At 39.4% G+C, this 25,200-nt stretch overlaps 1 protein-coding gene across 2 annotated transcripts in view; it reads right to left on the minus strand.

The window, feature by feature from the left end:
- Positions 1 to 887: 887 nt before the first annotated feature.
- Ntrk2 (neurotrophic receptor tyrosine kinase 2) overlaps positions 888 to 25,200 on the minus strand; it is a 370,633-nt gene continuing 346,320 nt past the window's right edge. For both annotated transcript variants that reach the window (XM_070035478.1, XM_070035479.1), the window contains 2 exons: positions 7,296 to 7,454; positions 888 to 4,465 (listed from right to left, as the gene is read on the minus strand). In XM_070035478.1, the coding sequence (XP_069891579.1) occupies positions 4,280 to 4,465; positions 7,296 to 7,454 (345 nt within the window). In that variant the 3' untranslated portion in view covers positions 888 to 4,279. The remainder of the gene's footprint in view (positions 4,466 to 7,295; positions 7,455 to 25,200) is intronic.

Here is a 25,200-nt window from a genome sequence, read left to right on the forward strand (position 1 = left end):
GCATTGTCCTTCTAAACTATGAGTCCTTCCCCTCCCGCCCCCCAATTCTTTAGAATAACATTTGAAATTCATATACAAGCTACACAACCTGAGTGTCTACATTCCAGTTACATGTTGTTAAAAATCAGCGTTATCTGCTAACTTACATATTTGGGGAGTTGGGTCACTAATCATTACTTACATGAAATTTCCTATAATATTGATGATATAGGGACAAAGCAAATGTAGGATTGGAAATAAAGGTCCTACAATAAAGGAGAACAAAAAGAGGAGAGCAAGAGAATTGAATGTGTATTTGTTTATGCAGTTATGCTTATGCTGAAGACAAAATTTAATGTGTTGAGGAGAAAGTATTCATGACCAAGGACTCCTGTTGCATAATACTTTTTGTCAAGAACAACACTCCACATCATTGGTTCATATATTCACACTCCATTGTGTGAATTCTTACAAGCCGCCAACTTGGCATAGAGTGCTAGATTTCTTGCCATTTCCTTTATGATTCTGCTCTCCCAGCATTCCAATTTGCATCTAGAATGCTTGCACTCTGGACCCATGCAAAAATAAAGTGGGTAAACGTGACCATGATAGAAATGTGGACAAAGATGAAAATAAATTAAATGTTGTCTTCCATCTATGCAGTACCGTACAGAGTTAAAAAGTGCATTGTGGTCCTATCCACATGGAAAATGGAAACACTGCCACATGACTTTTTTTTTTAAGTTTTGGTTATTTAGCAGATTTTAAGCAAATTATTCATACTGCACCCTATTTATAAAGTATCTCTATTACCATGTGCCTATATATTTATGCATAAACACACAAACACACAGTGTATGTGTATTTGTATATGTATAAATCAAGTATTTATAACATATGTATATATAAATACATGAAATACTACAAGTAGCGCTGATGTGAACATATGTATAGTATGAATTCTGATATAATCATTGATAGCAGAGTTTAAAGTGTTTTCTAAATAAGCCTGATTATGACATTGGTTCCGTGTACAAAGGTTTAGCTAAGAGCAAGACTATGTGTGTCACAATATCTCAGCTGCTTGCCATCTCATGTATTTCCATGTGGTCTTCTAATTTCCTATCCTGCTTTGTGACTTTATTACTGTGCTTTCCTTCCTTAATGTTTGTGAGCATTCTTAGTGGACAGCATCATAAACCTATTCAGTCGAAATACTTGGATAAAGCTGGCTGGTACTAGAACTTAGACTGGAGATTTCCAGCATGCCTTGAAGCTTTTCTAAGTCCCAACTTCCTCACTTATAAAAATAGGAATAATTTACAAACACATGTGAAAAGGTGTTTGGAAAACTATTAAATGATTTATAAATGGAAATGATTGTCAGATTGGGTTTGGGTTAGGAAATTAATCTTGTCATTGTGATTATTGTAGTTTTAATTTATTTGAGGGCAGGCCATATTTGGTGAGTATTGCATATTAGCATGAAATTCTTATTTTTCTGAAAATTAAATCCTCATGAGAAAGAGGGTGGTAGAGGAATAGCAATAAATATTTTAAGATATTGTGTGTTTTTTTCAACTATTTTAGTAACAATCTGCTGTTCTTTCAAAGTGAGACCTCTGAAATCAGCACATACTCTTGAGACAACAGAGGGAATAATTAAAATAATAATATTAATAATAATAAGCAATATAAATAACTATAAAACCTTGCACTTGCATAGAACCATTTGAAGACCTCAGGGGGCAAGTTAGAAGATGTAAGAAATTATTAATACATGTATTTTTTTGCTTTTGTCTTTCAGAAGAAAGTATACAATTGAAATTAAATGCTCCCATCTTCTCATCAGCTTGAAACAGTTTCCTTATAAAACTGCAAAGGCCCTCCTTAACTTTGACCTCTTAACGTTCCATCTCCTTTGCTCTCTGTTAGCTTTTCCACCTGGAGCAGCTGGCCAGACACAGAGAATGACAAACCTGTGCATGTTTTCGGGTCATTGCTGATGGAGTCTAGAAGAATTTGTACAAATCTGCCCCTTCCTTGCTGCTTTACAGAGTTCCACAGTGATTTAACAGTACCATGGGCCCTTAGTATGATATATACTTCTGTGCATATATCATGGAGATATGGCTTTCATAGTTATATTATTATGTGTTTTTTCTGGAGGGGTTTGTTTTAATGTACAAAGAGAATAAATAACTCCCATCTCTCACAGGCCAGAGCAGAATGTGCAGGAACTGTAATACTGTTCATCTTGTTTCCCTCTTTTCATTTGACCACATCTAGCACTGGATTTCCTTTTGCTCTCTCTTAGTTGACACTTTACTGTTTTTGAGAACCTTCTAAGCCAGTTGTTCCAGTAACTAGCAGGTTCAAATGATACCTAAACAGATATGGAACAAATACTAAATAAAATGAACTAAAATGAGTTAAAAAAATCACTCCCTTTCAATCTAGCTTATGTTAGAAAGATGACAGGTTTAGCAAAATTCCCCTCACAGAGGGCAGCAAATTTTCTTGAAGGAACAGAAACACCTTTTTTCTCTCTTGGTATAACTGGCTATTCAAATCACTGTAAATTTCTATTTAAATTTACACCATCTTTCACAAATCCATAACTATGCTTAACAGCACATCTCCATGCTCAGTCTGTGCACAGTTTTCCGTGGGCATGCTGTGCCATTTTTTTCTGTTTTTTTCTCTTTTTTAGGCTTTATATTTCAATGGAGTGAAGAAAACAAACATCACACTGACAATGGAGTGAATACATTTGGAATAAAACCACTCTCTCCCAACCAGAGCCCAGAGCAAGAGACTTTGTCCTGTGTACACTAAACATGAATGCATGTGATGCCCTGGGTGAGGTTTCCTTTCCTTCAGGGATGGATTATGTCCATCCCATAGTCCCGTGGGTTTGATGGAGATGAAGATATGCAGGCTTCAGAGTCCATATTTGGTCAAAACCCATCATTGCCACTGACCATATAGTGCAGAGACATTTATTCTCAGCTAATGAACTCCATTATCATCCCTTAATTACATAAGTTAGACATCCTATGGATCTGCTCTACCTACTATCAGGGGCACGACATCTGGAGCTGTAGTTTCTGCACAAAAAGGTATTAATTGACGAAGACCATGCACAATTTTGCTTGCACAGTTAAAAAGGATGGGAGTGGAAGGTAGGGGTGGGAAAGAGTTGTTATCTGAAAAGTTCAATATAAGAGAAACTTGCCTCCACACGGAGAACTTGTCCTAACTTTTCCAGGTCCTTGGCTTTCCCACCTGACCCTGAAATGATTTCTGGACAAGGATAAACCTCTTTCAACAAATTTTGAAAAAGGTTCCAGTAGTAGATACGACTTGGGAAACAAATCAGTGTTATTACCACAGCCAACCAAGACAAGATTGGGTCTGAGCATCTCTTGGGCCATCTTGTATCCCATAAGCCTTCTCTTCTCTCTACTGCACATTAGTGTTTCTGGTGATGAGAAAAGAGTAGTTCACGGCACAGAGTTCAACAGTCTTTTTAACTCCTCAGAAAGGTCCTCAGGGAAGATGCCAAATACATTCCTCCCAGCTAACAGTTGCTGGGTTTTCCTTCGTAGGGCCTCATGCCAGATGATTTCAATTGTTGTCTTTGTTTTTCCCATAGTAGTGGTTTATGTGGTTTATGATCAATCTCTCTTTCTAAGTTTTAATCTCCCATAGATAAGGTTTCCTTGTTATACACAGGCTTACGCCATCCAAAACAATAAAGAGGAGTAATAATAATAAATAAATACAAGTAAATCCATAGAAACTCTCATCTGTACAGCAGAAGTGACAAAGTTTAAGTCAAATATTTGTTTTCCCTTTTTTCATCCACATCAAAGGCAGGAATTCAACAAGGCATTGTTAGTTGTGGTGGGCAAACTGGAGTGTCTGCTGATATAACAAAGTAGGTTTGTTAAGGCCTTTGTCTATGCAGAGTTCATAGTAACACAGAAGCCAGATTGATCAAAGAGAGGGTAAGGACCCATGAAGCAGAAAAGATCCATAGAAGGGGGGAAAAAAAGAAAAAGGAAGGATAAAAGGGAGATGGAAAGAGAGAAAGAGATAATGCAAAAAAACGAAGTCAATACTGTATCTGTGGATGGAGCACACATTGCTTCCCTCTGAAAGTGTCTCGTGTCTTGTTAATACTGTCAGAGCGAAGGACGGCAGAGTCATGACATCCAGCGGCAGTTAAAAGATGTTCGTCCTCTCGGCCCTTCTGAGGAGTGCATTGGGAAGGATTGGACTGGGAGACAGGACCCTAGCCTAGAATATCCAGGTAGACTGGAGATGCCTTGGCCAAGTTCTGAAGGAGGGTGTGGATGCCCTTGATGTTCTTCCTCATGTGGGGCTCTCGCTGCCAGCATCCCAACATCAGCTCGTATACCTCCTGAGGGCACGTGCGAGGTCGCTGCAGGACTCGGCCCTGAGTGATGCATTCTATCACCTGGACAGAAATCAAAAGCAAGATCAGACAGGGGTACATGGGGGTAGGGGTGGGGGGAAGCCATGCAGACAAGATAAATGGCAATGAAAAGTGTAACCTTTTCCTTTTTAAAATTTTAGTTTAATCCATGTACAATAATTGTACTGGCATATCATCATCCTCCCCCCACATATATATTACACAACACACACACACACATGCACACAGTGTGCTCATCAGATCAAGGTAGCTACTAGCATTAATAGATACATGTTTGTATGTATAGAACACTTGAACACCTCTCTTCTAGGTGTTTGTAAAACTATATCTACAATTATCAGTGTCTGGATAATATTACACTATCTGGCTATATAAGCACCTGCTGAGGGACAGACAGCTAATTGGATAACTGGATGTTCCCTCTCCATTCTGCCTGTTTTCTCTTCTGATGAGAGGTGATTTTGTTTTTGAGACTGGTCTGAAACTCACGCTTGTAGCCTGAGCTGGCCTCAAACTTAAGATCTTTCTGCTTCAAATTCCTGAGTATGTGTGACCATGCCCAGGTAGAGGGGGGGCCTTAAAATTTTAAAAAGAGAGAGGAAAAAAAAAGAAAAAGAGAGGGAAGGAGGAAGGGAAGGAGGGAGAGAGATAGAAAGAGGAAAGAGTCCACTCATTGTTTCTTTCACCCAGAAAAGTTGGTCTACATAATAATTAACCTGATTGGTTAATTATGTGTAAAGCCCCTTTCCCCCTGCAACTTTACACAACTGGTGGAGAAATAATTTCTTTGTGTAAATGCTCCTAAACTACACATGAAAAGTCCCATAAGTTGTAGTTTTCATTTTCATTAGCTTGAGATGGAAGCACTTTTGTGTGAAGACGTTGACTCTCAGGGAACCACCAGTTATAGAGATGGATGGGCATCTGAGTTAATGGAATTGGATTAAAAACGGAGATAGGGGTATGTAAAACATTTGAGCTGCCCAACAGAGATGTTGTGCCTCCAATATAGATAAAAACTCAGCTCTCTAAACCTGTGTTCTTCACATCTGTAGCCTGTGGAAAGAAACTATTCATAAAAATTGCATCTGGGAGCTGGGAATGTGGCTTAGTGGGAGAGTGCTTGCAAGCCCTGGCTTCCATTCCTCAGTACCACATACACAGAAAAAGTCAGAAGTGGGCTTGGGAAGGTGACTCAGTGGTAGAGTGCTTGCCTTGCATGCATGAGGCCCTGGGTTCGATTCCCCAGCACCACATAAGCAGAAGAAAGCTGGAAGTGGAGCTGTGGCTCAAGTGGTAGGGCACTAGCCTTGAGCTGAAGAGCTCAGAGACAATGTCTAGGCATAGAGTTCAAGCCCCATGACCGACAAAAAAAAAAAATAAATAAAGCTCACTGATCAAGTAGTTGAAAAGATTAAAAAAAAGAAAAGAAAAGAAAAAAAGAAAAAGAAGTGGCAGTGTAGCTCAAGTGGAAAAGTGTTAGCCTTGAGCAAAAGAAGCTCAGGGACAGTGCTCAGGCTGTGAGAATTGGTATAAATAAATAAATAAATAATAAAAAAATAAAAATAAAAATTGTATCTGTACTGAACATGTGCAGACTTCTTACCGTTATCCCCTAAACAAAACAGTAAAAACTATTTACATTGCACTTGTGCTGCAATCAGTATTAAAAGTAAGCTAGAGATAATTTAAAGGATAAGGGAGGATGTGTATAGGTTATATGCAAATTCTAAGCCACTCTATGTAAAGGATCTGAGCAGTGTAAGTTTTGGAATCCAAAACAGTCCTGGCACCCATCCTGCATGGATGCCAAGGGATGAGTATGTTTACAAAAGATTCCTAGAAGGGAAATAAAATGCTTGGAGCCAGACCCTGATGGCTCACGTCTGTAATCCTAGCTACTCAAGAAGCTGAGGTCTGAAGACCAAAGATCAAAGCCAGGCAAGGTAGATAAATGAGTGAGCCTCTTATCATAAATGAATCAGCAGAATGCTGGAAGTGAAAGTATGGCTCAAGTACTAGGGCCTTGAGTAAAAAAGCCAAGCAAGAGCACAAGGCCTTGGGTTCAAGTCCCAGTACCCGCACACAATTTAAAATAAGCATGAGTTTCTCGGTGGTATTTAATGTTCTAGTGAAACATGCTAAAAGGAAAGCATGAGTCTGCAAATATTGTGCTTGCCTTCCTTCCTTCCTTCCTTCCTTCCTTCCTTCCTTCCTTCCTTCCTTCCTTCCTTCCTTCCTTCCTTCCTTCCTTCCTTTCTTCCTTCCTCCCTCCCTCCCTTCCTCCCTCCCTCCCTCCCTCCCTCCCTCCCTCCCTCCCTTCCTTCCTTCCTTCCTTCCTTCCTTCCTTCCTTCCTTCCTTCTTTTTTGTTGTTGTTGGTCCTGGAGCTTGAACTCTGGTCCTGGGCGCTGTCCCTCAGCTCTTCAGCTCAAGGCTAGCACTCTACCACTTGAGCCACAGCTCCATTTCCATTTTTTTCTGCTTATGTGGTGCTGAGGAATCAAACCCAGGGCCTCATGCATGCAAGGCAAGCACTCTACCACTAAGCCACCTTCCCAGCCTCTCTTTCTTTCTTTCTTTTCCAAGACCTGGACTCAAACTCAGTCCCTGCCGCTTTTCCTCATTGGCTAGTGCTCTTGGTAGTTGGTACTAAGCTACACCTCCAACCCCTAGAAAACCTTGCTTTGGCTATAAAATTTATGTTCACAGAAGGCTGCTTGGGAAGTACGTTCTCCCCAACAAAGCCACATAGATGATGCCCTGACTTCCAGCCCACAGAAGGTCCCAGCTAAAGGATGACTTTGGGATATTGTCCCCTCTAGTTGAGGTCTCTCTTGACTTACTACATACCTCATTGTTTGACAGCTGGTACCAGGGCTGCTTGCCATAGGTGAAGATCTCCCATAATACGACCCCCAGGCTCCAGACATCACTCTCTGTGGTGAATTTCCTGTACATGATGCTCTCTGGAGGCATCCAACGGATGGGCAGCATTGTGTGGCCACCGACCTGGCACAGGAAAGCAATCAACAAGGTGATTAGTCAATAAAGAACCACATGTACAAGGGGCATCCTTCATTAGCTATGCTTATTCATTTTTATTGTTTAGAAAGACATCAGGGACATAGGATTTTCTAATTATTTCAAGACTTAGAGACAGAAAAAAAATGCTTAATGCAATTTTTTTCTTTTCTACTTTACTCCCTTCCTTGTTTCTTTCTGTCCTCTCTCCCTCCCTTCCTTTCTTCCTTTTTTCCTCCCTCCCTCCCTTCCTTCCCTCCCTTCCTTCCCTCCCTTCCTTCCCTCCTTTCATTCCCTTTCATTCCCTTTCTTTCTTTCTTTCTTTCTTTCTTTCTTTCTTTCTTTCTTTCTTTCTTTCTTTCTTTCTTCTTTCCTTCCTTCCTTCTTTCTTCCTTTCTTCCTTCCTTTCTTCCTTTCTTTCTTTCTTTCTTTCTTTCTTTCTTTCTTTCTTTCTTTCTTTCTTTCTTTCTTTCTTTCTTTCTTTCTTTCTTTCTTTCTTTCTTTCTCCTCCTTCCTTTCTGCCTTCCTTTCTACTTTCTACTTTCTTCTCTCTGTTGTTTTCCTCTCCTTTTTCTTTTCTTTTTAAATTCAAGGCTTCATACTTGCTAGGTTGAACCATGTCCTGAGTCCTTCTTATTTTTAGTTTACATTCAGATAGGGTTCATACTTTTGCCCAGAGCAGTTTTGGATGACTGTTGTACTGTCTTCACCTTCCAAGTAGCTGAGATTACAGGCATGCAATACCAAACCCAGCAAAATGATTTCTTTATATCAATCACAATTCTGTTTCTCCCCAAAAATATAGAAGCAGCTGATGTTTAGGTAAATGTGTATCTTGGATTAAAACAAGTACTATGAACTCAGTCTTCTAATTAACAAGATAATTTTGACAAAGATAACATGTAGGGAACTCAACATCCCAAATAAGCTACTGGTGTTTGTGCTTTCTGGACAAGGACCAGACTTCCCTCTACTTCAAGATACTATATATGACAGTGCTGATTAAAACATCCTTAGCATAACCCAGTTGTAATAAAGACAGAAAGTTGCTATTCCCATTTTACAAATAAGCTATTGAGGTGCATGTTGCTTACGGACACAAAGAATTCAGGTCTTTGATGACAATGAATAATTTTTAGTGGAAACACAGGCTACAATATCAACTGGTGATATCACTAGAACAAGCAAAGAAAATCATGGTTGACACTGTCCTGATTTGCCACCCTAGATTATTTTGTCTGTTCCTGACTTCATATAAATGGATTTCCATAAACTACTCTTTTGTGGTTATATTCCAATTGTTCAGCATGTTTTGGGAACTCATCTATGTTATGTATCAATACATTCTCCTTTTTATTAAAAAAAAAAGAAAATCATGGTTGATGCAGGAGATTTGGTTGTGATTCTCTATTTCATGGAGGAAAATAATATCCTTTGCTGGGTTGTAGAAATTCAGGATGTATGGGTTTAAAAAAAATGAGCTGATTTCTATATAGTAACCATATGATTTGTAGGTCTCATTTTTCATACTGGTCATTCTCTGTCACCACCAAGCTATAAGACATGCTGACACATGATAATAGGCAGGCTGTGCTACAGGAGGAATTAGACCATAATGACAACTCTCAACCCTGAGTTTTTGATGAATGCTACACAGAATTTTCTGCCCATTTCTAATTTTCAGTAACCATGTAGGCCTTTCTTTTCTTTTCCTTCATTTTGTGCCAGTCCTGGAGCTTGAACTCAGAAACTTGGTTTTGTCACTGAGATTTTTTGCTCAAAGCTTTTATGCTCTACCACTTGAACCAGTTTTACTTCCTACCTTTTTGCTGGTTAGCTGGAAAGAAGAGTCTCATAAGCTTTCCTGCCCAGGCTAGCTTCAAATCAAGATCCTCAGATCTCTGCCTACTGAGTAGCTAGGATTACAAGTGTGAGGCACTGCCACTCAGTTCCATTTGTATCTTCTTATAGGGAGTAAGTAAACCATCAGCACCTGAGAAATACTCCTCCACTCAGGAGCCCAAGCAGCTGCAGTGCCTGAGCTGTCCAATATGCGCTGTGATTTCAAATGGTGCTCTTAGCATCAAAGAAAGCACAGGTACATGAAAGAAGGATTTCATCAACATCATTCTTCTTATATAAGGAGTCTAAATGACAATCAGTGATGTAACTTGCTGGCTGAAGGCAGAATGATCCTACCACATCCTGGCATCTCTCACAACAGTGCCAAGGGAGGAGTTCTCTGTGGCCTGGCAGGGACTGACTTTGTCAGTGCACAGAGCTGGGTTCACCTTCCCTCTGCTGCATGCCAGAAAAGGCTGAACACAATAGCATACTCATTTTCAAAGGTTGTGAACCCCTGGAATATACCATTACTGGGCTCTTTGCCATTCACTGAAACCACAAAGCATCTATTCATAGCTCAATCTAACTTTATGACACCCCCACCCCACGCAAAATGCCCAGAGCACAAAATAGAAATCTCCAGTCTGTAGAAGATGGAATTATTCTCACCAGCTATAGAAGTTTACCTACTAAGGTGATAGTTCTGACACATGGAGGAGACAGAATTGAGGTGTAGATATTCCTACAAAACATTTTTATGCACACAGAAAGCATTTACAGGAACCTGTCTAAGGCCCAAAATGTGAACCTGCTCCACTTGACTATCATGAATAAGCAGGGATAGAATAAAATCAAAAGGGACCCCCCCCACCCTGTGTAGCAAATGCAAATAGAATTCCTATAGGAACCTGCCTTATGACACTGATTTTTACCTTTCCTATTGTAACCCTCCCATTCCATCTGAAAAACAGCTCCTGTACCAATGTTCATCAGAGAAGCCTACAAGGGTGCAAATAGCCCAGCTGTGCATTTTGTTGTTAGTTCTTTCTCATTCGATAAAATAGACTCCCCCCTTCTAAGTGACAATAAAGAAAGTAGGGTCTCCTGATGAAGGCTGTGATTGTCTTCTTGCTGTGCTGTGTTAGTCATGTTATTTATATATCAGTGGAAGGGAGTGTCTTTGACAAGTACATGTGTCTGCTAATGGTGCTGAAAAAAGTTAGGACTGAAGAGAAGCATTCTTTTGGGGGAAGGAATCAATTGCTCCTTGCACAGAGCCTTTCTGCACGGGCTATTTTTAAATGTGACACCTTGAATTTTTATGGGAATCCTAAAAGATAAAAAAAATAATCGAAAAAAGGTAGGCAACTTCATAGTACAGAAATTGTATGGAGCAAGAGAGCAGGTTTTATACTGTAAAAGGCATTACTACTTCTTTTATGGAAAGTCCAAAACAAGAATCCAGATTTATGGTCATATACAGTCAAACTATAAGAGTCACAACAGGGCTGTTGGCGTGTGGGGTAACTAGATAGGTAAGAAATTATCACTCAGTATAGTGGTTTTAAGTGTTAAGAGATAGATCTGGAAACTCCTAGGTCAAAAGCACAACATACCAGCACCTGTAATTCTCTCTACTTCTTGGAGATTCAGAATGCAGCCATGACAAAGTATCTGAGGAGTTTGACAGGCAAGAAGAGATTTCACTTTAATGAGGCTTATACTAATATGAGTATGTGTTTGTAGGAAAGCCAGAGCTCTAATACAGAGTCTTAGAACCAGCACCTTCTTGAGCTAGGTTGGAAGCATACTCTCGGATGTGGTAATCTAGCAAGACACAAGGCTGTTCAAATCTGTTTGAGCATCCACAATGCCATTTTGTCCAATAGTACTTTGTGATATTTGAGACTTTGGGCTCTAATGTTACTGCCAGCTATTTCCTAGTGAGTAACCTTGACCAGTTGCCAAACCTCTCTATGTTCTAGTGTCTCCAGCTATAAATTGTGGCAACAATAGGTGACAGGCAGTTTTCACAGACAGTTGTGAAAGGGTGTCACAAAGTCTTTATGGACCAAATGCTTTCAAGGTGCTAGCTCTTTCTTTGGACCTTTTACTCTCTTATTTCCTCAGTGGGCATCAGTTTTCGCAAGTATTAGGAGGGAGAATCAACACCTGGGACTCCTTTACACTTCCTACTTGGCAATGACCGAATGGCTCCTTTACTTGTAGCCCCCAGTGAACCAGGGACCAAACAAAAAGGTCCCATTTACTTGAAAGGAGAGGGAAAAAGAAATTTACTTTTGATTTACATGTTTTCCCATCTGATCATTTATTTTCTACTTGAAGTTGCTTTGGGACAGATTTTTTCACTTTAATTCTTTCAAAGATCTCTTCAGGGATTTCACACATGCTGTTCTAAATAATGCTTTCCTTCTTCTGATGTCAAATGGGTAAGCGGTGGGACAATCTAATACAAGTTCAGGCAGGGTTCACAAGTGTTCTAAACCCATTTATAACACTTATGAACATTTCCAGCCCTTTCCCTAGGATTTGCAACTTGTCACAGAGTAGATTCCCTAAAAAGTAAGAGTCGCTGATGTCAAATTCCGGCCATAAGCCCTTCATGGCTTTTGAGTTATACAAAACCACACACTATGCAGCAAAAAACACAAGGAGACATTTGTTTTGTACTGTACTCCTTGGCAACTTGCCCTCACAGTCTTGCTCAAATGTTTGTGAGCTGGAATGCCATCCCAACTATGACACTGGGGATCAGACTTACTGCCCCTGACTGCACTCTCTGCAACCAGGCCTCAGGAGTCCTTTAGTGGTCAATGGGGCAGGCTGCATGCTCTTCTTTAAACTAGCCAGATGGAAGGGTCACAAGATGCAAAATCAACCTAGCTGGGTGTTGCCTCAGAAATGAGATTTTTATTTTCTTCAATCTATGAGACTAGACTTCTAGTTCTTGCTGTTCTATTAACCAGCTTGGTCCAGTTTCTTTCAGTATGGCTTATGTCTTGATTGGTCAGTTGCGCAGGGCTTGGGCAACCCTTGGTTGTCCTGTGTAGGACATTATGGTTATGAAATCGTTGACTACCACTCTGGCACCACAAGTATCATCAATACATACTGCTCCACTTGCTATTGAGAATTCCGGTTCAATTAACTCAATGCACCCAACAGATACCTTCTGGAATAGACACTGGTTTTAAAGTTTACAGAATTAAAATAGCTTACCTAAAGCCACACCTCAAGTGCTTCCCCACTTGAGCAAATCTTGCTTTCATTCTGCTGGTTCATTCTGTGTGTCTGGGTATGTGTGTTCAACATAGACCCTTGCATACAGCCAGCAGGCCAAGCTATGTCTCCTCACACAGAGAGAACATACTCATTCGACTTGGAATGTTTTATCTCTACCTCTTTCCCCCTACAAACAAAAGATCTCCTTCAGGCAATCTCAAGTCTCAGCAATTTCAAGGAAACTTCCTCCTCCCACCCCCAACACTATTATTCAGTAACAGTTCCAAGTGATTTTAGTGGAGTCTTGGAAACAGAGCTGATACTTCTTTTGTCTATTCACAGATCACCAGCCTCCAGAAGGATGGGCACTAATCAGTGATGTCTGGTAGAGATCAAGGGGTTGGTAAGTGAGCAACCCCCATCTCTCTTCAAGTGTGGTTCTTAAGAGTACTGAAGTTGGAGAGATTCTCAAGGCAGTCTTCCAAGGAGATCACTCTTCATTACTTTCCTATCCATCCTCCAACCACTTCTCTAAACTCTAGACTGAACCAAGCCTTAGAGTAGAAGTATGAATACTTCTTTGGTCAATTTCACACTCTGCACTGCTTAATGATATTCATAACCTCTCAAAATATAACCAAAGCTACTAGGATTCATATAGAGCAAAAAAGCTCACTAGTTTGTATCAGAAATCCCAGTCCTTCAACATACATTTTATTCATCAACTGACATGTTGAAATGAAACCTCTTTGTGCAACTACTTTAAGATAATAAAATGATTAAAATTCCATTCATATTTTCCCATCTGCACAGTAGATGAGGGGCCTGTCCATGTGTAGAGCTTCAACCACTCAGCCTGGTTGAGTCTGAGAATGAAATCTAGAAAGACTTCATGATTCATAGTGTGTGAGAGTATGGGTATCAAGATGGTGACTGGCATTTCATTTCAATGGAAGTTAGATAAAAAGAAGAGAAACTGAAGAAGGTAGTTAGAACACAAATTATAGTCACTGTAACTTGAATAAACCAGCAAAGTGAATCAGAATCATATCTAAGGAAGGCCTACATATTATTTTAAATCTGTTTGCAAAGTATTTGAAGATAATATATCCAGAGAAAGTATTCCAAATTCCTTGGTTAAGAAAATACCTTCAATCAAAAATGAATGATTCATTTTTTTAAAAAATCAAGGTAGACACATGAATCAGTTTAACCAAAGAATTTATTTCTTACCCAAACAATTTGAAATACACAGGTTTTGGTCATTAAGTTGTAAATTTTGAAAATTTACCTAAAGTTTAATGTACAATTTTGTGTCCCTTTCACTGGAAAATTACCGTTTAGAATAAAAAATAAACTTACTGAGCATGTTTAAATATAAATTGACACACTGAGAGCTTAGGTACTTTCTAATTTTATTTATTGTGTGTTTGAACACACAAAGCATCATTTTTAAGAATACAAAGCATCTTTGTATGTGGCACAAATTAATAAGTAAGATCCACCTCATTTTCCAGGGGGACTGGGAGACAAAAGAGGAAGTGACAATTTAGCTCTGCCTTTCCATTTGGCTTCTCAAAACATGCATCAGTCACTGTTCTATCTCTGCTTCCTGAGTATTTGAGAATAAAAGTATGAACCACTACTTCTGGCTTGTTTTTGATACAAGTCTCAGTAACTTTTGCCCAATTGAACTAATTGAACCCAATTCTCCTATCCCAGCCTCCTGAGTAGCCATTATTTTTTCTCCTATTGCAATGACTCTTCTCAGTATTGTCCTTCCTATTTAGCTCAACAATGCTCTTCCTTTGAACCATCCCTCAAATCTTGTCAATTTCAATAAATTACTAATATTGTGTTTGATCTTGCCAGGTTTGCCTCCTATGTGACCACACACGTGGTCATCTCAACAGTCTTTTATCTTCTGTAGTTTCTGTTCTGTGTTTATGAGAAACGCATTACTGTGCAAGAACCTTTCTACATATCAAACAATACAAATTTAGGGATGGCTCAAAACCACTGGTGATTTGAAGATGAGCAATGTTAATCTAGGACTCTGTAGACTCAACTAGAAAAGACCAAGGATGCCTGGGAGGCCACTTTCAGCTTATGGTATTTACTCAGCAAGTGAGTGATACTTGTTTTGAAGCCAAACATTTTACTACCTTAGAAGCATGCAGGCCAAAGGGCAAGTCTCATTAAGAGATGATTAGTTGTCAGAGGCTTTGGCTACATTAAATATTGAAGGGGCTCCTAAGATCTCTTCATCCTGCCCTGTGCCTGCTTGCATTGTTGCAGCAATTTCTCCCAATCTATTCCTAAAAAATACATGAAAGCCATAAACTTTAAGTAACAGCTGCATCTTGCTTACTTATTTATCATGTGTTGTATTTGTAATAGGAATTTTAAAAAAATGGGAGCAAGAAACAATGTCCACACAACTTCCACTTACAGAAGAATCTGTTAGGAACCACTGTGGTTTAGCATGTGGGCACTCTGAGGCCACAGGCAGGAAGCTGAGAACTCTAGCATGAACAGTGAGTGGGCATCATCACCAGGGTAGGGGTGGTAGGTTCTGAAGCAGGGGAAGTAGCCTAGCAAGAAACTCAGCCCTTTTTGCCTTGTTTCCCATTTCTGAACGAATACAGCTCAATGTGAGTCAGGGGAAAGGCTGAGGTTAGCATGTTCACTCTCTCTCAAGAACCGATCACTGGAAAAGACTAGAACATCTTTCATCATCTCTTTACCATCTGATCAGAGATATCAGGGTAGTGTCTTGTTTTTTTAATTTTTTTTTGGTCCGGTTGTGGGGCCTGAACTCTGGGCCTGAGCATTTTCCCTCAGCTCTTCAACTCAAGGCTAGTGCCCTACCACTTGAGCCATAGCGCCACTTCCGGCTTTTTTCTTTTTGCTTATGTGGTGCTGAGGAATTGAACTCAGGGCCTCATGCATGCAAGGCAAGCGCTCTACCACTGAGCCAACTTCCCAGCCCAGGGTAGTGTCTTAGTAACTTCAGGGCCAAGTATCTGGGTGTCAGACTAAAAGAAGGAATGCCTGACCTTATTGTGGAACAATATTTTTTCAATGCTATTTTTTGCATAATTAAATCGGTACCCTGTCAGAACAAAACAAATTATCATCTATATTGAAAGGAAATGTCACAAAGTTATCCACATTGGTTTACAAGTGGAATCTAGGTGAGCAGATAAGTAAAATTCAATGCCCAGTATCCATTGATAATTGATTTTTGCCTCCACTTAACAAGCAATAATAATAATATAGGCAATTAAATAATAGTAATGTTTGTATACACCTTTTGCTTTTACAAAACACTCCCCCACCTATTCACTATAAGAATCATATCTCAAAACATGGTTGCAGAGATTAAATGAACTGATATTAGAAAAGCTATTAGAAAAAAAGCCACATTGGAAAAATTCTATGGCAGTATTTATATGGTACTCTTAAATAATCAAAGTTATCAAAAGAATTGGTAGTTGCCCAGGTCTGGGAGTAGATGGTAAACTTTCTTGAATAGGACAGAGTAGGGAGTTGAGGTGATGGACATTTCTGCGTCTAGATTGTGATGACAGCTAAGTGACAATCATGCTTCAGAAGTCACACGACTGTAACCTACAAAACACAAGTTCTACTGTGCGTGTATTACATCTCAATTAACCTGGCTTCTTACAATTACTCCTGGCACATAGAAAAAGTACAGTACATATCAGTGGTTATTATCCTCACTTTATTGTGCCTTTATCCAAATTTGAGAGATTAAAGACTCTCAGGCCCAAGATTACACCAGTAGGGCATGAGGTAGTCAAAACAATGTTCTGCAGATTGAATGGCTTGATTGACAGAAATTTATGTTCTCACAATTCTAGATACTAGAAGTCCATGATCAATGTTCTTTCCTCTCCAGCTTCCCGTGAGGGCTTTCCTTCTGGCTTTTAGGTAGAAGCCATGTAGCTGTGTGTTCACATGATTCTTCCTTACAGGAACTCTCTAGGCACTCTCCTTATAATGACATTAATCTGATGACCTTATTCACCCTAGCATTTCCTTATAAGATCTACTTCTAAACACTGAATGTTTGAACTTGGCTGTAGTTTGGCTCTTGAGTGTTCCATAAGAGTCCATGTGACAAAAGCTTGCATCCCATAGTGGCACTATGGATTGATGGTGGGGCCTGTATAGGGCCTATTGGGAGGGGTTTAGGTCATTGGAGGTGTCTCTTTGGGGATCTCAGTTCTTTCTTCCTCCTTTCTCTGCTATATGATCATGAGATAGGCACTGTTACTCTCTTTGTGTTTGCCATCATGATATTTTGACTCACTACAGCCCCCAAAGCAGTGGGACCAATCATAGGCTGGAATCTCCAAAAATGGTAACTAAAAACAACCACTTCCCTTAATAAATGATCATCTCAACTATTTAGTGCAGTGATAGAAAATTCACATTTATTCAACCTTAGATTCTGAGGGGATGCTAGCACTCAGTCTATTATCTCTCCCTAACAGTGTTCTCTTTGGTACTCCAGTGTGGCCCACAGGAGCCAAGGACACTAGCAGGTGGACAGTTCTGGCCCAGAATCCAAATCTGTGGCCTTTCATCTCCTCATCATGGCTCCAAGTAAAGACTCCACACCAAGGTTCTCTTCTCTGCCTGGGTGAGTTTTTATGGTTTTCTTCTTACTATTTTTAAAGCTTAGCACATGGCTAAAATGTGCTATTTAAGTCCTGCTACTTGAGGACCAATTTAACAACACTTCTTGAAATCGGTTTATTCAGTTCAGACCATGAATAGCAGTCTTATGGAAATTTCTTACACCCCTCATAATATTCTACTGATGAAGATGAGACCCTGGGTCTCCTTAGTGAGGTAGAGACAAAGTAAGAATGCTTCCTTGGAATCCTGTGACTTATGGAAAGCCTACATATCATAGGCTTTTGTACTGCCTATAATCTACAGAGCCCAAGATACTTGTGCTTATAGGTGATTGCCATTTCCTCTTATTTTATATGCAACCCTCATAAGGAGCAAGTAAATCTATAGTAAGCAAGGCATACAACAGCAAACACATGGTATTTTGTATTCAGAAACTGCTTTGTTCAATCACAACACCTTTGTACAACTACTTAAAGATAATAATTTTTAAAAGAATGACGTTAAATTAGATATTAATAATATGCTCTTCCCTTTTCTGCTGATCTTTCCTACCTCCCTTGTAATTCTCTTGTTGTTATTGTTATTGTTGTGAGCCTTAGAAACCCAGGATGCCCTCCAATGCTCCATCATCCTGCTTCAGTCTCCAGAATGCTGAGATTACAGGCATATGCCCCCTTGCCTACTGGTAGCTGCCATTTTTAAAAGTTCAGTGTTTATACATACAATACATCTTTGTTACAAATGGACATGTTACATTGAAATCCTTTTGAACAACTATTTTAAAATAATAAAAAATAAATCTAATAAAAAATAAATCTAATAAAACTGTTCAATATTACTAAGATTTTTTTAATCTTGTGGACATCATGTTTTTCGAACTGAGATACCATTTGATTTTCATCATTTGGGACCAAAGCATTGCACTTTTTCCAGGTGAAAAGCCACAAGGACTGACAAGTACTGAGAAAGGGTAGCTGGGAAAGCAGGAGCACTTTGTGTTTACACTGTTGTCTAGGTTAAGATGATTATATTGTGTTGGTTTTACTCCCAAAATTCTGATGAGAAAGTGTTCTTCTGGGGATAATTCCAACAGGATAATATTACAAAAAACTTTCAGAAAAAGGAAAAAGGCAGTGTTTTATAAACAGAATAGAATCAAGAATTTAAAAAAGAAAAAAAATGTGTTCGCATAAGAAACATCCTTCTGAAGGTGGGCTTTGGCTTTGATAACTGTGATGCATTAATGTTGCCCCAGTGCATCATGGGTAATAAGTGAAGAAATACGTTTGTACCATAATTAACCCAGGTTTTTAGTTAATACTGAAGAACCCATATGCCACTATTAACCTGAGAGAAGGCCTTAGCAGTTTAAAGTAAACAAAGCCTCTCTTCTCGCAGCTGGGGGAGCTCATTCTATGTGACTATTCCAATAACAGGAATGTCATTTTCTCTCTTCTTTTAGAATGTTCTCAATGCATCTTTTCTATTATTCTTGTGATACACGCAATGTGTAGCAAGTGTGAACTCGGTTGCAAAAAAAGATTTTTTTCATTATTATCTTTAAGTAGTTGTATCAGTTTATGAACACAATGCTTCTTGTTCTATATTATCTTTTTCATTATTCTTCCCCATCCCTCTTAACTCTCCCCTCTCCTCAATTTTCATAATTTTGTAAGATATTATTAAATTTTATGACTTTCCTCTCTTCATTTTCTCGATCCTCCACCTGTTGGCCCCTCCCCAAACTTTTGAGTACCTTGTTCCTGGTAATCATTTTGTTGGACTGTGAGTTAGCCTTTCTAAGGAATGACATCTTTTGAACTCTTAGAAAAATTATGTGAAGTGAAGTCAGGTTCAAAGAGACGAAGAATGAGTTTTTCTTTCATATGTGGAAGCTAGACCTAATTTATAAATGCGTTAGAAAATACTTCGGGCTGTATGCAAGTGTCTATAGATACAACTGAAATATGGTATTTTCAGATCAGAAGTCTTCATGATGATTCTGAGAGTTAGGATATAATATAGCACAAACAACACAATTACAGAACATGTGTGTCATGCTCTGTGTGAGAGCCAAGACCTATATTTATAACACATCATTTCTGTTCAGCTCTTTGGCTATATCTACAGATAAAATGTAGCAGTAAAAATTATACATATTGTCAGTTGCCAGTGACTCACGCCTATAAATCTAGTTACTTAGGAGGCTGAGATCTGAAGATCAAGTTTGAAAGCCAGCCCAGGCAAAAAAGTCTGTGCGACTCTTATCACCAATTAACTACTAAAAAGCTGGAAGTGGAACTGTGGCTTAAGCAAAAAAGCTGAGGGGCAGTGCCCATATCTCAAGTTTAAGCCTCAGGACTGGCACACACACACACACACACACACACTGCACAAATTACTATGTATTTTTTTGTAAATTTTGAACAAAATACAAAAAGCTCAGTGTTAAGGAAAAGCAGTGTGGTATAGCCTTGTGCTTCTCAATGCTTTCCACCAAAGCACCCAAATACTTCAGGAAGAAATAAAAGTTTGATGGGGTAGCCAGTGATTGGAACCATTCTGGAGGTAGCCAAGTATTTGGGACTTGAATTCAGGGCCTTTGTACTATTGCTTTGCTTTTCATGCAATGTTTGCACTCTATCCTTTGAGCTATACCTCTAGTTCTGGCGTTTGCTGGTTAATTGGAGAGAAAAGTCTCACATATTTGTGTGTCAGGACTGGCTTTAAACCTTAATCTTTAGAGCTCAGCCTCCAGAGTAGCTAAGATTCCAGGCATGAGGCACCTGCCCCAGGCTAAATGTGGTAGTTTTTAAAAGTCACGTATCTCATCTTTAACAACTGGTATAATTGTTGCATTAGAGTGTATAGTACATTATGAAAAGTAGTTGTTTTGTCTCCAAGACATTTGTTAGAATCAATGATTTAGAATGATGGACCATGTTTACTTTTGTGGTTTCTTAAGTTGCTAATCTAACCACATCATCTGTATCCCAATGCTACCTGACTCCCATTTTAGAAGTACTGCTAGCAGAAGATACCTGTTTTTAGAGTCAAAAGTCCTGCTTCCTGTTCTAGCTCAGTCGTTTGTTAACTAGATGCTGTAGTTGGAATCTCAAATGTCTTCCAGAAGTCCATAAGCCAAAAGCCTGGTTGCCAGTTTGCAGTGGGGATTTTAGAAGGTGGAGCCTAGTGGGAGTATGATAGGTTATTGAGGTTTGTTTGCTCTTCCTCTTCCTTCTTTTACTTCCCAGGCATCATGAGGTGAACAGACCAGCCCCCCTCACCCCATCCCTGTCATAATACACCCTGCCATCACAGTCTCAAAGTAACGGCGCTAAGTGACCATGAAATCACTTACTTCTGAAACTGAGGCCAAATGAGACTTTTCTGTTTATAAGTTGCTCATTCCAGGTACCAGTTACAGTGACAGAGACCTAACTATCACAGTAGGTGAACACAAATAAATTACTTGAGGTCTCAATGTATTTCTAATATATGTAAAATGGAATAAATGTATAAATAATCTGTATCAAGTCTGTGACTTCCCTAATAGGCTAAATTCTAAACAAGTGATACTTCCTTTGGAGAACAGATATATGGCCAGGACTGGGCAAAAGGAAGCATTCAGGTGATAGCCTCAGAATAATAACAAAAACCCTGCACCAGGATTCAAATTTTATTATGTTTTATGTACATATAAATATATATTTGTATTTATCAATGTAAATAATATAACAGTGTGGTATGAAATCAATGTCAAACATTAATATTAATACTGAATCATAAAATATTCATACACCATTTAAAATAACTTTCTTCATGACATGAAGTTTTATGGTAGGGAATTTTCCACTTATGGCATCATATCAGCACTCAAATTGTTTTGGATTTTGTAGCATTTCAGATTTCAGATTCTTTTTGGACTAGCAATGTTCACCCTGCATATCTAAATAATTCCTTGCATCTTGATGGCATTTTAAGGCAAACTGCTTAATATTTTGGAGTTTTCCAACAAACACAATCTATAATCTAGCTATCATTACCACTTACTAAGGAAACTAAGATGTAAAAAAAAATCTAAGACCACAGACAGAATCAGGACCCAAGATGGCAAAAGGAGATGGACATTGCAAATTCACTAACTTAGCCTCTTTCTCTTTGATTTCTATCTCATACTTTGCATGCTTTCATGGTGACATGAGCAACTATGCAAGCCAGGTAAAACCATCATCTGGTACTTTTTAATCAGCCTTATTCAGGAGGAATCTCCTTCTCTGATCCACAAAATTCTACAATGACATAATTGAATTGCATCAAAATAACCAACCCCTATGTAGGCCTTCCTCTGTGGGTTCCTTGCTTTTAAATGCTGGGAAAGAGAGGGATCCTATTGCTACCAGTCCCTTTGGTAGCACAGATGCATTCCTGTGAGCTTCTCAGACCTTGGAATTCTAGGATGTTTAGTTATAGCTCCCTTGGGATTGGCTCTGATTTACGTTAATGGCATCAGTTCCTGGGTCAGGGATCACTTCTACTTTACCTGTTATTTCCTAATTATTCCACTAGTGATGTGATCATATCATTGTTGTGGCAGACCCTCCCCCCCCCCACCCCTTGACCTCTGAGACAATTTGAACTGACTTTAAAGATGAAAACTGCCCTTGTAGCTTCCCAGGGGAGAAGAGAAAAGAAAACATAAGTCTGAAATCCTCACAGTGTATGTATGTCCATTTTCCTTCCTGTTCCTCAATCCTCTAGACAACTCCTAGGATCCAATTTCCTTCCAAACTCTATTCTCTGCTACCTCACTCACTTTGTCTATGCTGAAACTTCTAGTTGGCATTTAGCATACTATATTTTCTCCTTGATGTCTACTTGAATCCATTTATAGAAAGAACTTTCATGAAGCATGAAAGTCTTTAATCAGTAGTGTATATTTTGTGAACTTAGACTCAGAGATAAAAATTCTCTTCATTCCTGAATTTTTCTTTAGACATGAAGGCAAGAACACTTCAGAGAAGGACAGGGCTTAGACAAAATCATCAACTTGCTGTAAATTAACTGGAAACCTTAAGGTAAGTGTGGGGAGTGTCTGGCCTATAGGACATATAAAGTCTGAGAAATAAATAATTTGGTACCTGACAGGACAGATATATATTCTTCTGATTGACTGCCCAGGGACCTAGCCGCCTGTATATCCAGGAATTTTCCAGGCTTATTGAATGTGTGACTTGTGAATGATGTTATAAATACACAAATGACTCTTGGTCAAAAATGGTTCCCCATTCCTCTTCTAGGAAAAGACAGAGGTGATTTCCAATTTTAGAAAATCTGGAATTTTGATCAATCTCCCTGCTTTTCCAATGGGGGTCTATTTCTCTGCCTACACTATTTTTCTTTTATCTTCCCCATTCCTTTATTATGCCTCCATCACGGCCAAACATTCTTGTTTTATTTAGGCAAAACTCTTGGAGTCATCTTTAGTTTCTTATTTTCTCTTTTTTTAAATTATTTACTATTTTTTGTGCTGGTCATGGAGCTTGAACTGAGGGCCTGGGTGGTGTCTCTCAATATTTTTGCTCAAGGCTAACACTCTAGTACTTGAGCTACGACCATACTTTTGGCTTTTGGGGGCGGTTAATTGAAGATAGAAGTCTCATGGGCTTTCTGGCCTGGGCTGGCCTTGAACCAAGATCCAGCCTCCTGAATAGCTAGGATTACAGGTGTGAGCCACTGGCACCCTGCTTCCTTATTTTCTCTTATGTCTACAGGTATGCCATTCAACCCTATTTGCAAAACATATTTGAATGTACCCATCTCCCCATCGCTACCACTTCTATTTGCTACTTACTATCACCTTGACAAGGCTGCCACAGTCTGCCAACATTATGCCCACCTCATTTTATGTCCTTCAGTGTATCCACAACAAGCAACTGGACTATTCTTTCAAAAATGTAAATTAGATCTCCTCACTCCCCTGCTCACAACTCTTCCATGACGTCTACTGTACTTCCACTAAGTACAAACATCTGAGTAGAACTCCCAAGTTTCAGTGCAGGTATATCTCACCTCTATGTTCTCAACACCTGCCACTCTCCTGTTTGCTCAGGAAGCTCCAGTCATTCTGATTTTCTCCACTTCCTCCTGCTTCTCCTCCTCCTTTTCCTCTGTTTGTTTTCCTTATCTTCCTTGTTCTTATTATATTTATGTGTGTATTTTATTGTTTTTCTTTTTTCTTTCTTTTTCTTTTTCTTTTTTTTCTTTTTGTCAGTCCTGGGTCCTGAATTCTGGGCCTGGGCACTGTCCCTCAGCGCTTCAGCTCAAGGCTAGTGCCCTACCACTTGAGCCACAGCACCACTTCCGGCTTTTTTCTGCTTATGTGGTGCTGAGGAATCGAACTCATGGCCTCATGCATGTGAGGCAAGCACTCTACCACTGAGCCAACTTCCCAGCCCTCTATTTTTCTTTTTTAAAAAATAATTTTGTAATATAGTTCAGACTGGCCTCAAACTCATGATCTTCCTGCCTCAGCCTCCCAAGTGCTAGGATTATAGGTATGAATCACCTTGTCAAGATTCTATTCCTGGCAAGGAACATGGCTTAGTGGTAGAGTGCTTGCCTCGCATGCATGAAGCCCTGGTTTCAATTCCTCAGTACTACATACACAGAAAAAGCCAGAAGTGATGCTGTGGCTCAAGTGGTAGAGTGCTAGCCTTGAGCAAAAACAGCTCAGGGACAGTGCCCCGGCCTTGAGTACAAGCCCCAGGACTGGGAAAAAAAAAAAGCTTCTATTCCTTATTGAACTTAGAAGCAGCTGAACATTATTCCTTATATTTATTTGTTTGTCGTTATTGTATCTCTCTCCTTTGGAATAAAATGTCATGATGTGACAGTTTTGTTTGCTTCCACTTCTGGTGCTTGTGATAGTGCCAAGCACATATTAAATAGTTGTTGACATAGATGGAGACATGAGTTTTTCATTTCCAATGGGCCTCAGTCCTATCAGGAAGGTCATCTTGAGAAGGCCATAATCGCCCCATCACCATCAACTGCATCTTCTCCATCTTAGTCTATGCTTCTTTCTTCCTAGACCTTATCAAAGACTCAACTCCAGTCACCTGCCCTGCCCTCATCTCTGTTCCTGCACATTGCTCTGCACTTGGCAGGCATGAGCCAGTGTGGAGAATGGGAAGACTGCCACTAGGCTTAAGGTAAGAGGTGCCTGCTCCTGGGATTCATAATGTGGCGCTTTAATCCACAAAATAATCTTATAAAAGAGCCATTTATGTCTATATATAGAGAGAATACAGAATATGAACTGAGTCAGATATTGTATGATAGCTGTGTGATAAACCAAGGCACTCTTGTAATTGTCAAGTTTTGATATTTACCACTCAATACTCCTGACTTATCTATATCTTTCTATTTAGAAGTCCAAAAAGGAAAGGCTTTATTTTGAGCAACTTGTCCGGAGCAGTGCTCAATAGGGATATTCTGAGTAGGTCCACGGTAAATATGTGCTGAATAAATTAGTATACATAATGGACAAATATAAGTGTGTTAGTCTATTTTCTGTTGTGAGAAAAATAACTGAAATAACCCACTTATAAGAAGCAAAGGTTTATTTTGGCTCTCAGTGTCACAGGTTTCAGTCCATGCTTACTTGACTCTGTTGCTTTGGGCCTGGAGCAGCACAGTATATCATGGTAGGGGGACATGATGGAAGAGGACTACTTATCTCATGTCACTCAGAAAGCAAGGAGGGAACTGGATAGGAAGAAACCAGAGTCTCAACCTCCCCTTCAAGGGCTCACCCCCAATCACCTAACTTCTTACTAAGTTAAGCCTAATGGCTTAACTCCCAAAGGTTCTACCAACCTCCTAATGGTGCATTGGCTGAGACCTAAACATTTAACACATGGGCCTTTGGCAAATGCACAAGCTATTGCAACAAGTAATGAAGTGTAATGAT

This window comes from Dipodomys merriami, unplaced genomic scaffold (assembly GCF_024711535.1).
Source record: "Dipodomys merriami isolate MVZ:Mamm:240054 unplaced genomic scaffold, mDipMer1.0.p SCAF_26, whole genome shotgun sequence".
NCBI classification, from domain to species: Eukaryota; Metazoa; Chordata; class Mammalia; order Rodentia; family Heteromyidae; genus Dipodomys; species Dipodomys merriami.